This window comes from Nansenia antarctica, assembly GCF_963989245.1.
Source record: "Nansenia antarctica genome assembly, chromosome: 4".
NCBI lineage: Eukaryota > Metazoa > Chordata > Actinopteri > Argentiniformes > Microstomatidae > Nansenia > Nansenia antarctica.
Window position 1 is genome coordinate 71,021,408 of NC_137689.1, and position 12,500 is coordinate 71,033,907.

General features: G+C 45.1%; 2 protein-coding genes across 3 annotated transcripts; one reads left to right on the plus strand and one right to left on the minus strand.

The window, feature by feature from the left end:
* Nucleotides 1-4,860: 4,860 nt before the first annotated feature.
* ndr1 (nodal-related 1) lies at nt 4,861-6,775 on the plus strand (the record flags this gene model as incomplete). The annotated part of the gene is made up of 3 exons (XM_080530021.1): nt 4,861-4,906; nt 5,611-6,422; nt 6,623-6,775. Exons 2-3 carry the CDS (start codon nt 5,652-5,654, stop codon nt 6,773-6,775), a joined length of 924 nt encoding a protein of 307 aa, XP_080386147.1. The 5' UTR covers nt 4,861-4,906; nt 5,611-5,651.
* A 1,697-nt stretch (nt 6,776-8,472) lies between these two features.
* LOC308156600 (eukaryotic translation initiation factor 4E-binding protein 1-like) lies at nt 8,473-11,108 on the minus strand. 2 transcript variants are annotated; one of them, XM_080529978.1, is made up of 4 exons: nt 11,033-11,098; nt 10,766-10,934; nt 9,329-9,502; nt 8,473-9,048 (listed from the first exon to the last, which is right to left on the minus strand). In XM_080529978.1, the coding sequence occupies exons 2-4, from the start codon at nt 10,899-10,901 to the stop codon at nt 9,017-9,019; spliced, it is 342 nt and encodes a 113-aa protein (XP_080386104.1). In that variant the 5' UTR covers nt 10,902-10,934; nt 11,033-11,098; the 3' UTR covers nt 8,473-9,016. The 2 variants fall into 2 exon arrangements, with proteins under 2 accessions (XP_080386104.1, XP_080386103.1); XM_080529977.1 differs by having other exon boundaries at nt 10,766-11,108.
* Nucleotides 11,109-12,500: the final 1,392 nt, after the last annotated feature.

A 12,500-nucleotide genomic window follows, 5' to 3' on the forward strand; every position in this document is an offset into this window, starting at 1 on the left:
AAGCTAATAAGGTCCCCTTTAAAATGACACCAAACACTATGTTATAAAACATTGAAAAATGTCTTTACCATGAATATAATCCAGGACAGGCACCACATAAAATGCAATTTACCTTAGGGGGTGGTTAACTTCATGAGCTGATAACTGTGACCCAGCTGCCCTCAGGAATTGTCATCATCTACAGACATTAGGGGTGCAACGGTTCTCGGTTTTTTTACGGACGGTACGGTTTGCGTTCCACGGCTCAATTCACTAGTGAACCGTGACGGTTTTCGGTTTTCGTTTTCTTTTTTTTTTTTTCTTTTTTTTTTTCTACCTTTATTTTACCAGGAAGTCACATTGAGATTAAAACCTCTTTTACAAGAGAGACCTGGCCAAGACAGGGTCAAAATAGTAGCTTAAAAAAACAGTTCAGATAACAAGACAGGACATAAGACAGTGGCAACAATACAATAGACAAACAATGGTAGGGGTATTTACAAGGTGATTAAAACATTGAGAAGTCTAACCAAAGCAGGTACAGCGAGCGGTGACCACATCCTTTAATCTACGCTTGAAGATACTTATGGAAATAAGGGCCTCTAATTTAAAAGTAGTCTGTAGGTCATTCCAAGACCAAGGGCCATAATAAGACAAGCTTGCCCTTCCAACATTGTTCATGATAAGTGGCACCTTGTATTGTAGCCATCTACGAGACCTGAGACCCGAGCCACTTGGTATAGGGATGAACTTCAGGCCCAGATAATTCGGTAAGAAGCCAGAGATGATTTTAAACACAAGAGTGTACCAGTGTTGGAGCCTTCTGACAGAAAGAGATGGCCATCCAACCAGACTATACAGTGTACAGTGATGGGTCCTGAAGGCACTATTGGTGATGTATCTTAGAACCGAATGATACAGGGGGTCTAGCTTGGATAAAGTGGACAGAGAAGCAAACCTATATACTGTATCACCATAATCCAATTGTGAAAGGAAAAGGGCGGAGACAAGACGTTTTCTGGAAGCCAAGGAAAAGCAAGATTTAAATCTATACAGGAAGCCCACTGTACGCTTAAGCTTTATGGAGAGAAGATCAATTTGGCCGCGTTCGTAAATTAGCTCTGAGAGCGCCGGAGCGTCCACGTGAATGCCTCGAACGCGGCCTTTGGTCAGAGGTCGAGTTGGTCTGGAACGTTTGTTTCTGAACCGAACCGTACCGAAAACCGTGACCCAAAATACCGAACCGTACCGAACCGTGGGCCAACTGAACCGTTGCACCCCTAACAGACATGTATCTTTTCAACAATTATAAGCACGTTTTTTTACCACCTTGAGTGGCACCGATATGTGAAATTGTGGGGTCTGGCCCATGGACTAGTCGGCCTGTCAAAGGGATGCTCAACAAATGCTCCAAATTAGGGGAACGTTTCTGCAGACAAAAGAATACGATCTGTGTGGCCGTATTATCTACTGGCAGGTAAATACAGAAAAACATATTTGTAAGCCGAACCTTGCTAGTTCGAATGACACTGGGGGAGCTGGTCGGATCAGGGCCGTAGCCAGAGTTGAGACATTAGCGAGGTCCAGAGTAGAAATGCAATTGTTTTGTGCGCTCGCAAAGCGCGCCCTGTGGGTTACCAGTGTCTGCCGAATCGCTCTTGAATACAGTTGGCTACATTTGTGCACAGCAATGAGCAGGGGAAATATCTGTCTATAGCTTACACACGGCGAACTCCGCCTATTATTTATTAACCCTAGTTAGCCTGCATTTCTGGAAGAGCAAAATTCATACCATGGTTCTCTGTCCTCCTCTCTGTTCTCCTCTCTCCATGCTGCTGTCTGTTATCCTCTCTGTCCTCATGGTAAAATCTTTTTGGCATTCTTCCTCATTCTGAAGGATAGTTCTTTATGTCTTGAAAATTATTTCTGATTTTAGTGGGCCCAGGGATTCCATAATTTCTCTTTGCTTATTTCCTGCCCAAGTAACGCAGAACAAAATCGATGTCTTTAACTCTCATTGCACTGGAGATTGCGATAGACTGTTCATTAATTCTGTTCATTATTAGTTTGTAGATAGTTTATAGATCAGAACCCTAATAACAATATTCCCATCCTATAAATCTGACAGTAGATTACACAGCGAATGAACCCCAGAACGTTCAACAAGTTATCACAAGTAGGCTAAACCAAATTAGGTTTGATTAGACTACAGATTTCATAGGCCTGTATAAACTCTTTTTATAAATCTAGTAAGAATATCTTATAAAGCATACCTTATTGCAACTGATGATGGATAGATGATTCACTTTCTTAGATAAATGTATTTGTTGCAAGTCTCTTTGGATAAAGGCGTCTGCTGAATGCGAAAAAATGTAAATGTACGTTCAACTGATGAACATGAATATAAGCTATTTGAAATGATTTGTAGGCCTATAAACAATTTAATTGGTTTCGTTCTAATTTAAGTTTTGTTTTTTAAGTCAATTTATAGGCAACGAGTTCAATTAAACGATGTTGAAAAGAGTTCGTTTGAAGATGTCTTTAGAAAGTACTTAAAAGGACAAGATCAAGTAAATATCGAGCCATACGTCATCATCGACCTTTTGATAATCTCACACCTTTTTGTCATCAAATAAGCCGCGTGCTTTGTTGTGTTTTTCCCTCAGATATCAAACAGGGTTGTCGGAGTTCTGTACAGCAGCCATTGATACCTGCAGTCAACTGTCCCTTTTCAGAGGAAATCCATCATAATCATGTTTACAAGATCCCCCCATTGGCAAGCTGCATGCATAGGCCAATAACACCAAACCAGCTTAACAACCTGCAATAAATGCTTTACTCAGGTTGATCAGGACACTCGCGTGTCCTTATTCATGATCGCCATTATAGTATCTCTGTTATTGCTTTTTCTTTATTATTATTATATGGGCTCATTATTAATGATTTAATTAATTTCAAATTACATCAAATGTTATTTGTCACATCTATCTATCTAACTATACATCTATCTATCTATCTATCTATCTATCTATCTATCTATCTATCTATCTATCTATCTATCTATCTATCTATCTAATCTATTAGTGCACTATGACACAGATTATGACACACTATGACACACTGGGTGGTTGCTATATGGTCGCACTTGGCTCCTGTGGTGTTCGACAATAGATATATTATTGTCTATTTGTTGTTAAGCTACTCTGATCACCATGTAAGTCTGTTTATGGGGTGGGTTTTTCCTTAGATTCTCATACGACATTGATGACGCCCGTGTGGGTGAACCGTTTGTCCTGATGGAATAAATCATTCCGTCATTTATGATTGTAATGATTGTGGAACATCTCGTTTTTGTACTGACTAATCATCAGGTCTCCATTAACGTTAGTCTGGTCAAGGCGAGGGGATTTCTCCTACTGGCCCAACGCATTAAAATAAATTGAAAGAAAGAAAGAAAAAAAAAAGATGAATAGAATGAAATGTTGATCATCCTTATCTTGTTGTGAGACTGAGTCATATTGGCAGGCGCAATTCTAATGATCGCGACAGTGATAGGATGAGGGTGTAGGCCTTAATCACAATGTTTATGTCATGTATAAGCCTCATATTATATATGCACCCTTCATTGTCCTAAAGAGAAGTCGTGAGCTTAGAATTATAAGGTTCTATCTCCGTTTAGGGTAGTTCAGAGATATTGAGCGTCAAAGTTTTTACATTCCATTATGTTCTGTGAGATGGAACTTTAGTATTTTATTCATTACTAACACAAAAATGTAAACATTTTAAAAATAACACCACACAGGCATTAATAAACACCTAATGGATCAGATTATGTAAAAAACTCAATTTTGACAAAAATGGAGATAGAACCTTATAATTCTAAGCTCACGAATTTGTGCAACCTTCTGTCCATTACTGCTGGCTTTCTTTCTCTTAACTAGGTGAAAAGAGGATAGCTTCCTCTTTTTATAACGGCCCAAAATAGCCTAATAATAAAAAACGCCTTGTACGTGATTAACTCCCGTGTTCATGGCACCATTAATCAAAGAGCGAATGTCCAGCTACTAATCTGTTTAACTAATATTATTGTCGTGGTACTCTAATCATCTATCATAGGGTTCACCTAATAAACAACAATCAAAGCAGAGGTATTAACCCTTGTTCACACCTCGGGCCACTCCAAAGAGGTTTGGTTTGGTTTCGATACACAAACGACCTTGGGAAAAGAACTCCCTTTGAGCTTTCTCTCTGTTCTCCCACGGAGATCACACGAAGGGGTCACTTCAGAAGCCATGCAGATGCTTTGACAGAAGTCAGAGGGTCAGAAGTCAGAGGGTCAGAAGTCAGAGGGTCAGAAGTCAGAGGACAGTGGGTGTTTAAAAAGGTCCTCCTCCTCACTGCAGACAGCATCTTCTCACCTGGACTAGCTGAGGGAAGGAGCTCTCTCTCTTCGTCGCCTGCATGTCTCTCTGACTCTGAGCATACGTGCTGATATTGGAATTACACTACACATCCTTTTCCCCGCAAGAGCATCACTGTCTGCATTTGGATTTACAGCACAGCAGTCGTACTTGTAACTGATTTTTTGGAATAATAATGGAAGGACTAACTCTGGGTTTCCTCTGTGCGCTGCTGGTCCGGTGTTGTGCCCCCGCTGGCGCAGAGCCCTTTCCAGCCACCCGTGAGGCGTTTCTCCAGGGGATGCGTCGTGGGTTCACCGGTGGTGGTGGGGGTCACGGTCACGGACACACGGTGCACCACTCCAACCGGTTCCCGCTGTACATGATGCAGCTGTACCGGACTCTGTTGGAGGGGGACACCGCCGTGCCACGTACCCCGGCGGTCAGCACCGCCGCCCGGCCCCGGAGAGGCGAGGACAACCCGGGGCTGCACGACTCGGACTCCGTGCTCAGCCTTGTAGCCAAAAGTGAGTACCTGCATTCATTTCATTCAATCTTTACTCTGTTAACTTGATATTTAATTAATTATACATTTCTGATTAATTAATGACATTAACATTTTGGGGAGAATTTGATTCCAATTTACGCATCACAATATAACTAATTGTTTTAGCACAGTAATTCAACGTGACGAAGAAGATCCTACTTCGAAATTATGTCAGATATGATCATGATGATATCATCGAATTTAATTGTATATTCTTTTACCGCGGATATTGGCTAGTTGGTTGGTTTTTTTGTGCCAACGCGCTTCTCGATTCTCCCGTACCTATAACACTAATTAACTTACAATGCTTATTGTGGAGAGGTAGGCTATGCCTCCTTTAGGGTCGTATTGTTTAAGTGTATAAATTAGCCCCAGGCTGTCTGTGACAAGTGTGTCAAGCGCAGAGCAATACACAGCGCGACAATAACAACATTCACCTTTATTAACCGCTCATCGCATGTCAAAAGACGACGTGTGAAAGCTTCGTCTTGGGGGACGCGAGGCTGGCACTGAAGGCCGTGTGACTCTCTGTAATGAATGGGTCAAAGTCTGTTATTCAGGCCTGCTGTGGTGAAGGACTCATGCTTATACAGACAGCACACGTTCTCCACAGCCAACATAATCCTGTCTGTCTGGCTCATGCATCTCTAACAAGCCTCTCTCTCACTCTCTGCTATCCCCCAGGTTGTCAACAGATCAGCGGGAGGTGGTCTGTCACCTTCGACATGTCCTCCATCTCTGCAAGTGACAACGTCAAGCGGTCCGAGCTGAGGATCCGCCTGCCGGCCTTCTCTGCCTCGGAGCGCGTCACCGTGGACATCTACCACTCCCAGAGAGGCCACTGCCCCAGCCGGCCGTGCCCAGAGGAGAGGCTCTTCCTGGGCCGCCTCAGAGCCGAGCCCAGCCTCCTGACCTCCACCACGCCGTCCTCCTGGAGGGTGTTCAACGTCACCTCCCTGCTCCGCCACTGGCTGCGCCGGGGTCCCTCCACTCCGGCCCAGGCAGAGGGGGCACCAGGGGAGGAGGAGAAGGAGGAGGAGGAACGCCACGAGAGGGTCCAGCACCACTCCACAGCCAACCGGGTCATGATGGTGGTGTTCTCCAATCAGAACCAGGCCCCCCGGGCCCCCACCCTCATCCGCACCGCCGAGCACTCCAAGTACGTCAGTCTGGACCGGGAGCGAGCCGTGGCGGTCGGAGCCGTGGCGGTGGGTGAGGGGGTCCGTCGCAGGAAGAGGCATACCCACCACCAGCACCAACACCACCAGGGCAGTGAGAGGGCCGGGGTGGCCGGAGTGGCCCCCGCGGGGAGCCCCGCAGAGGAGAAGAGCAAAGGCCCGCTGTGTCGGAAGGTGGACATGTGGGTGGACTTCGACCAGATCGGCTGGAGCGAGTGGATCGTCTACCCCAAACGCTACAACGCCTACCGCTGCGAGGGCAGCTGCCCCACGCCCGTGGACGAGACCTTCACCCCCACCAACCACGCATACATGCAGGTAAGACCGTGACACCGTTAACCCCTGATAAGATTGAAATGACTCCGATTATATTGTTGTTTGTTGTCGTAACGTCAACTTTTGGAGATGTGACTTTGTTGTTGTGTTGTTTACAATTACAATAGTGTGCAACAGTGTGAGCTTGTAGTTTCTATTCATGGACACTAACATGGACTCTCTCTCTCTCTCTCTCTCTCCAGAGCCTGCTGAAGCTTCACCACCCAGACCGGGTACCGTGCCCGTCCTGCGTGCCCACGCGCCTCGCCCCCCTCTCCATGCTCTACATCGAGAACGGCGAGGTGGTGATGCGCCACCACGAGGGCATGGTGGTGGAGCAGTGTGGCTGCCACTGAGCCGCCCGCCTGAGAGCCAAGATGGACGCCCCCATCCGTAGGCACTTCCTGGTTCCCAGAGAACACCACTCCTATTGGTTATGACATCATCACCACAGGGCTAGCTAGCTGCATGACGAGACAGAGAGGAGCTAACTCTCTCTCTCTCTTTCTTTGCGCTAGTCGGTTCATGTCGAGTTATGGGGGTTCATCCTGTCGTCAACGGTTACCAGAGGGGTAACGGGGTAATCCGCTGCTGCAGTTTCCCACAGACAGAACCACAGAATAGATATTCCAGTCCGACTCAGAACAGAAGCACTGGATAGGATATCAACAGAAACAGAAACAGTTGAGGACGCTGTGATTTCTACCCTCTTATGGACCCATGAACTAAGGCAACAGCCACTATAAAGACTTGTTAGGCTCGTCAATGCCTACCCCACAAAGCTCTTGATTCTTCCTCTGTATGACCATAGTGTTGATGCAGTTATATTTTAAAATGTAAATATTTCATGAGAAACTTATTTTTTTAAATGGACCGAAATGTGTTTTTGATTGAATAAAATGTACACTGAACATTTTCGATGAATAAACACTATATTATGTATTTTCATTTGTGTCTGGTTGATTTGTCACTTTAGAACATTGATAGGATTATGTTCTCAAATAGGTTCTACTAAGTAAGAAGCCTTGAGAACTGATGGTTCTCTCAAGCCTAATGCCCCTTAGGGGGCAGGAGCCTATCTCCTGTTTCCGTAGCGTGAGACGGATTTATGTACAAGTACAAGTACACCCCCTGGGCATGACGCTGGTATGTCACAGGGTCTTACCCCAATCCAACCGTTAATGCTGAAAGCCAAGCAAGGAGGCATCAGGTAGCATTTTTATAGTCTTTGGTGGTATGACTCGGCTCGGGGATCGAACCCACGACCTCCCAATCTCAGGGCGGACACTCTAAAGCGGGGTACACACAAGGATTTTCTGGCCGATTTTGGGATGGCTGAAAACGACAGAAAACGCCCGATCATCAGATGGCTCTTAACATTTTCCTATAACAAAATCCTGTGGTGTGAGGTGTGTTAAGAGTCAATCTCTCCCGACAACCTGCTCGGAAAATGGGCGTGGCCAGCAATCGTAAATGTCAAATGTGTTCAATACTTACGACGAGAAATCATAGGGTTGCCAGATTGTTTGGTGGAATTAGAAGCGAGCTGACTTCTTCTTTTCGTTATTCGGCACTTTATTTGCCCTGTCACACATGGTTGTCTCGTACAGGTCAGTCAGGGTACTACGTTAGATAATAATAATAATAATAACTTTATTTGTACAGCGCTTTTCCTGCAAACGTTGCGACTCAAAGTGTTTTAATCATTATATAATCTTAATTTAATTATTTTGTCATTTAAAGGCAATATTAAAAGGATGGGTTCACGCGAGATTTCTGGCTTGGGGAACGAGACTCTAGAGAGTCTGGAGTCTGTCGTAACGAAAATCTTTACGTCTGTGGGGTGCTGAAATGGGGAAATCGGCGCACACCACACACAATACGATCAAGGCTGTTCAATCCAAGATTTTGTTTCTTCATGTGTGGGGTCTGTCTCAGATAAGATTTCGGTTAAGATTTGGAAAATCCTTATGTGTGTACCCCGCTTAACCGCAAGGCCCACTGAGGTCCTAACAGGTAAACAACAAAACACATTCAACAGCAGACACCACGGGAATGACAAAACATTCTTTTAATGCTTGATTTCCTCTCAAGAAATAATAAGGCAGAATGTAGCCCTAGTTTCCAGAGCGTATGTAACAAAATTATTATATTTTAAAACTGAGAAAAAAAATGAATAATTCATCCTGAGAATGCCACCTGTGCTCGCAAAATACAATCTGGGATAAGACAACTCTTTCATTACAAAACAAAAAGAAAAGCATCACACCAGTATAAAGCAACAAGGGGAAGACAGGACGAAAGACTAAACAATACACTAGTCTAATCATCGGACGAAGAGGTCGGGCCAGAGTGAAGCGTGTTGGATCTTGTAGAAGATTAGGTTAAACGTGACGTCTTTTAACACCTGAGAGTATAATACAGGGTTGAATAACACATAGTCGATCTATGTGGCAACCTTTACCATTATCTACAGTAACCTGTTTCCATGGAGACGGCAAACAACCAGTACGAGACAACAATAGAGAGGCCGCCGCTGCTGCCCGGTCATCTGTCATGGCTGTGCCACGCCCACGGCTGCGGCTCCGTCTGATTGGCTAGATGTCCATCTCAAACTGGTCGTCATCACCTGGAGACACAAGACAACATCAGGTTAGTGACGGGACTGCGCACATCCGCCACAGAAATGAGCACACACACACACACAGACACACACAGACACACACACTCTCACACACTCTCACACACTCTCACATACTCTCACACACTCTCACACACTCTCACACACTCTCACACACTCTCTCACACTCTCACATACTCTCACACACTCTCACACACTCTCACACACTCTCACACACTCACACACTCTCACACTCTCACACACACACACACACACCCAGGACCGTTACCTGTGCTCTTGCTGACGGTGTTGTTGTTGTTGAGGGTGTGTTTGGGGGGGGGCGTCTCCTCGGACATGGGGCTGGTCACCCCGGGGATGTCGGGGAGGTGGGTGGGGGGGGTACGCGCCAGGGGGGAGGTCCGACACTGCAGGAGGAACTTCCTGTCGTAGATGATTCTGGTTCCTGGGCGGAGGTCACAGGGGAGGGGGGGGGGGGGCGTTGATGAGGGGGATCACAAAGAGGAAGTCAGGGAGATCAGTGTCGGCTAGAAATGTGTCACGTGACTTGCACGTCTTGTACAGTACCCGGTTGTCCGTGGCAACCAGCACCAATCACATGATCAGTCTGCATGCCTCCAACCGTCATATTTATTTGTTCAGCTTCAGCTGACAAACACACTCGACCTTAGAAGAAGTGGAATCGTGTGCAGTGAAAACCACCTCGTATGAGAGCGTGGGGGGGAAACGACTGCTGCACAATGTATCTTACGGTTTTGACGTATATTACATCAAAACAGGTGGTCAAACGCTGGTATAACCAGATAACCAGACCACTGTATTTCCTTGGTCTGCAGACCAGAACATTATCATTTGGGGACTATGTTCGGGGGGGGGGGGGGCAGTAGGGAACATGGTATCAGCTGTGGCCAGCATTCACCTTCCCACAATAATAAAAAAATAATAGATAAGTAATAGCTAGTATTAACCTGGGAACACATTCCCACTGGTCAAGGTTCTCTGTTTGTCACTACCCTTATTGGTCTTCACCTTGAAGAGGAGCCCACGACAGGACTGCATGCCCTTGGGACGGATGGCATTCTAAACCACACAGAATGTTTTTTTTGTTTATCTTAAGACAGAGAGAGAGACAGAGAGAGAGAGACAGAGACAGAGACAGAGAGAGAGACAGAGAGAGAGACAGAGAGAGAGACAGAGACAGAGAGAGAGAGACAGAGACAGAGAGAGAGAGAGAGAGACAGAGAGAAAGACAGAGAGAAAGACAGAGAGAGAGACTCTTCTGCAAGAGACACTCTGCCATGGGGGGTAGCCTACTGGCGACGTTGAGATCAAAACACTACTGCACCCTCTGTAATTGGTCAACTATGGGCCAGTGTAAACCCCTATTGCGCGGCAACAGCTTGTGTTCGCTCCAAAATGGCATTGCGGGTAATAGGTCGGTGGTATAAATTGGAGGGGGACGTGGAGAAGAGAGAGACACGTACCACAAGGCGGAGCGTCGCATAGATTGTATACAATCAAACAGACGAATGAGAGAGGAGAAAATGTCCAGACATGGTCATGTGGTTAAGAGATGCATGCAAACCTAATAATAGATTCAATTACGTTGTTCAATGCATGCATAAACATGACAAAGGCTATGACATTATCATTATTATCGTCTTTTTTTTTTTTTTTGCATGGTCAGGCTATTCCCGGTGGTCGTTACCTCCGGGGGTCGTGCTGAAGAGGGTCCCTCCCGGGGTGGTGGAGTAGTCTTGGGGCATGTGAGCCGCGTCGTTGATGGTGACACGTCGGGTGGTCGGGATCGCCCGACTAGTGGTGGTGTGACTCCCAGCAGACATCCTCCGGCCGATCGGAACTGCTCCAACAAACCGCTGAACAAACCGTGCTCTTTCAATGCAAAAACAAGCGATAATCTAGACCTAGTGCAATCACAGTAAATGCATGTGCTTGCTTTACGGTTTTTACTTACAGTCGATCTCTCTTATCTGTGCGTGGAGACCACCACATTGCCCTGCACGTGCTCAGAGAACTACAGGAATACCCACTACCTCTCAAAACAACACTGCAAAGGGGGCGCGACACGTCTGATAGGCGCAACAGACTGTGACGTCACTCCAGTGCAGTGGGAGTTGTAGTTTTTATAGGATCTACAGTAAACCACCTGTGTGTTGAGCGTGGAGAATTATGAATGAATGGTCTTTATTGTCATTGCTATAGTACAGGTACCAAACAACGAAATTTGGGAGGGGGGGCTCCCCTGGTGCTAGGAAAGAAAAAATAAACTAAAAAAACAAGAAGGGAAAGGAGCTGGTTTACATAAATAAAGGCTATGTACACTATCCACTATACTATACTGTACAGATAAAACACTGTGCTGTACTCTATGCTATGCTATGCTATACCTATAATTAAAGGGCATTCAAAACAAAACAAAAGGGATAGGAGAATGAATCACTTCTGATCTTTCTATAACTCCTATGTCAGGTAAGGGTTAACCTGCCTTGAATAATATGATATATAAAGGCCGCCTATAACCATTTATACACATGCATAGGCTACATATTAACATTTGATTCACACAAAACACACCACAAAGTGCATTAAAATAACAGGTATGTCACATCTTTCTTTATTAATTTCTGTAAATGGTTTGAGCTGGTGTACAGGGTAGATGATCTATACATATCTTCATGTCAGAGTTGATCTGACTGAAAGGCTTGTATACATATTCACGATTGTTTTTCCTCTTTCCAAGACAGTACAAAAGAAAATAAAACAAGTGGAAATACCTACCAAGCCTCTACATTCCCCATGATGTGGGCGTTTGCCTATAGTCTAGTTAATATGCTTAAAGAACATCCATAACAACTCTATAAGGGTGCATAGCATTCTAATTAAATATACTTTGTCATATATTTATACATATATTTTCATAAAAACATATTTTTCTGTGCATGTGCGCAGTTGCATTCCTTAGTATAGAGTAATACGATATTGCGTTAATATTGTCATGTATCAATTCTAAAGGAGTATACGTGATCTCTATTCTCTGCGATAGTTACAGTTAAAATACATCGTCGTTTTCAATGATCCTCATGTTGTGTATCGATTTCTCAAAACCTTGATTTCTCTTCTTCTCCCCCTCCCATCTGTTACTTGAACACACACACACACACACACACACACACGCACACACACACACACACACACACACACACACGCACAAGCACACAAAATGGTGGAGTCTACAGTTGTCACAGTGCAAGGGCTTGTGGACCAGCTCATTTCAGTTTGATCTGAGGACTCTAAGCAATCTGCAGGACGACCCCTCAACACACACACACACACACACACACACACACACACGCACACACACACACACGCATACACACACACACACACGCACACGCACACGCACACACACACACACACACAAC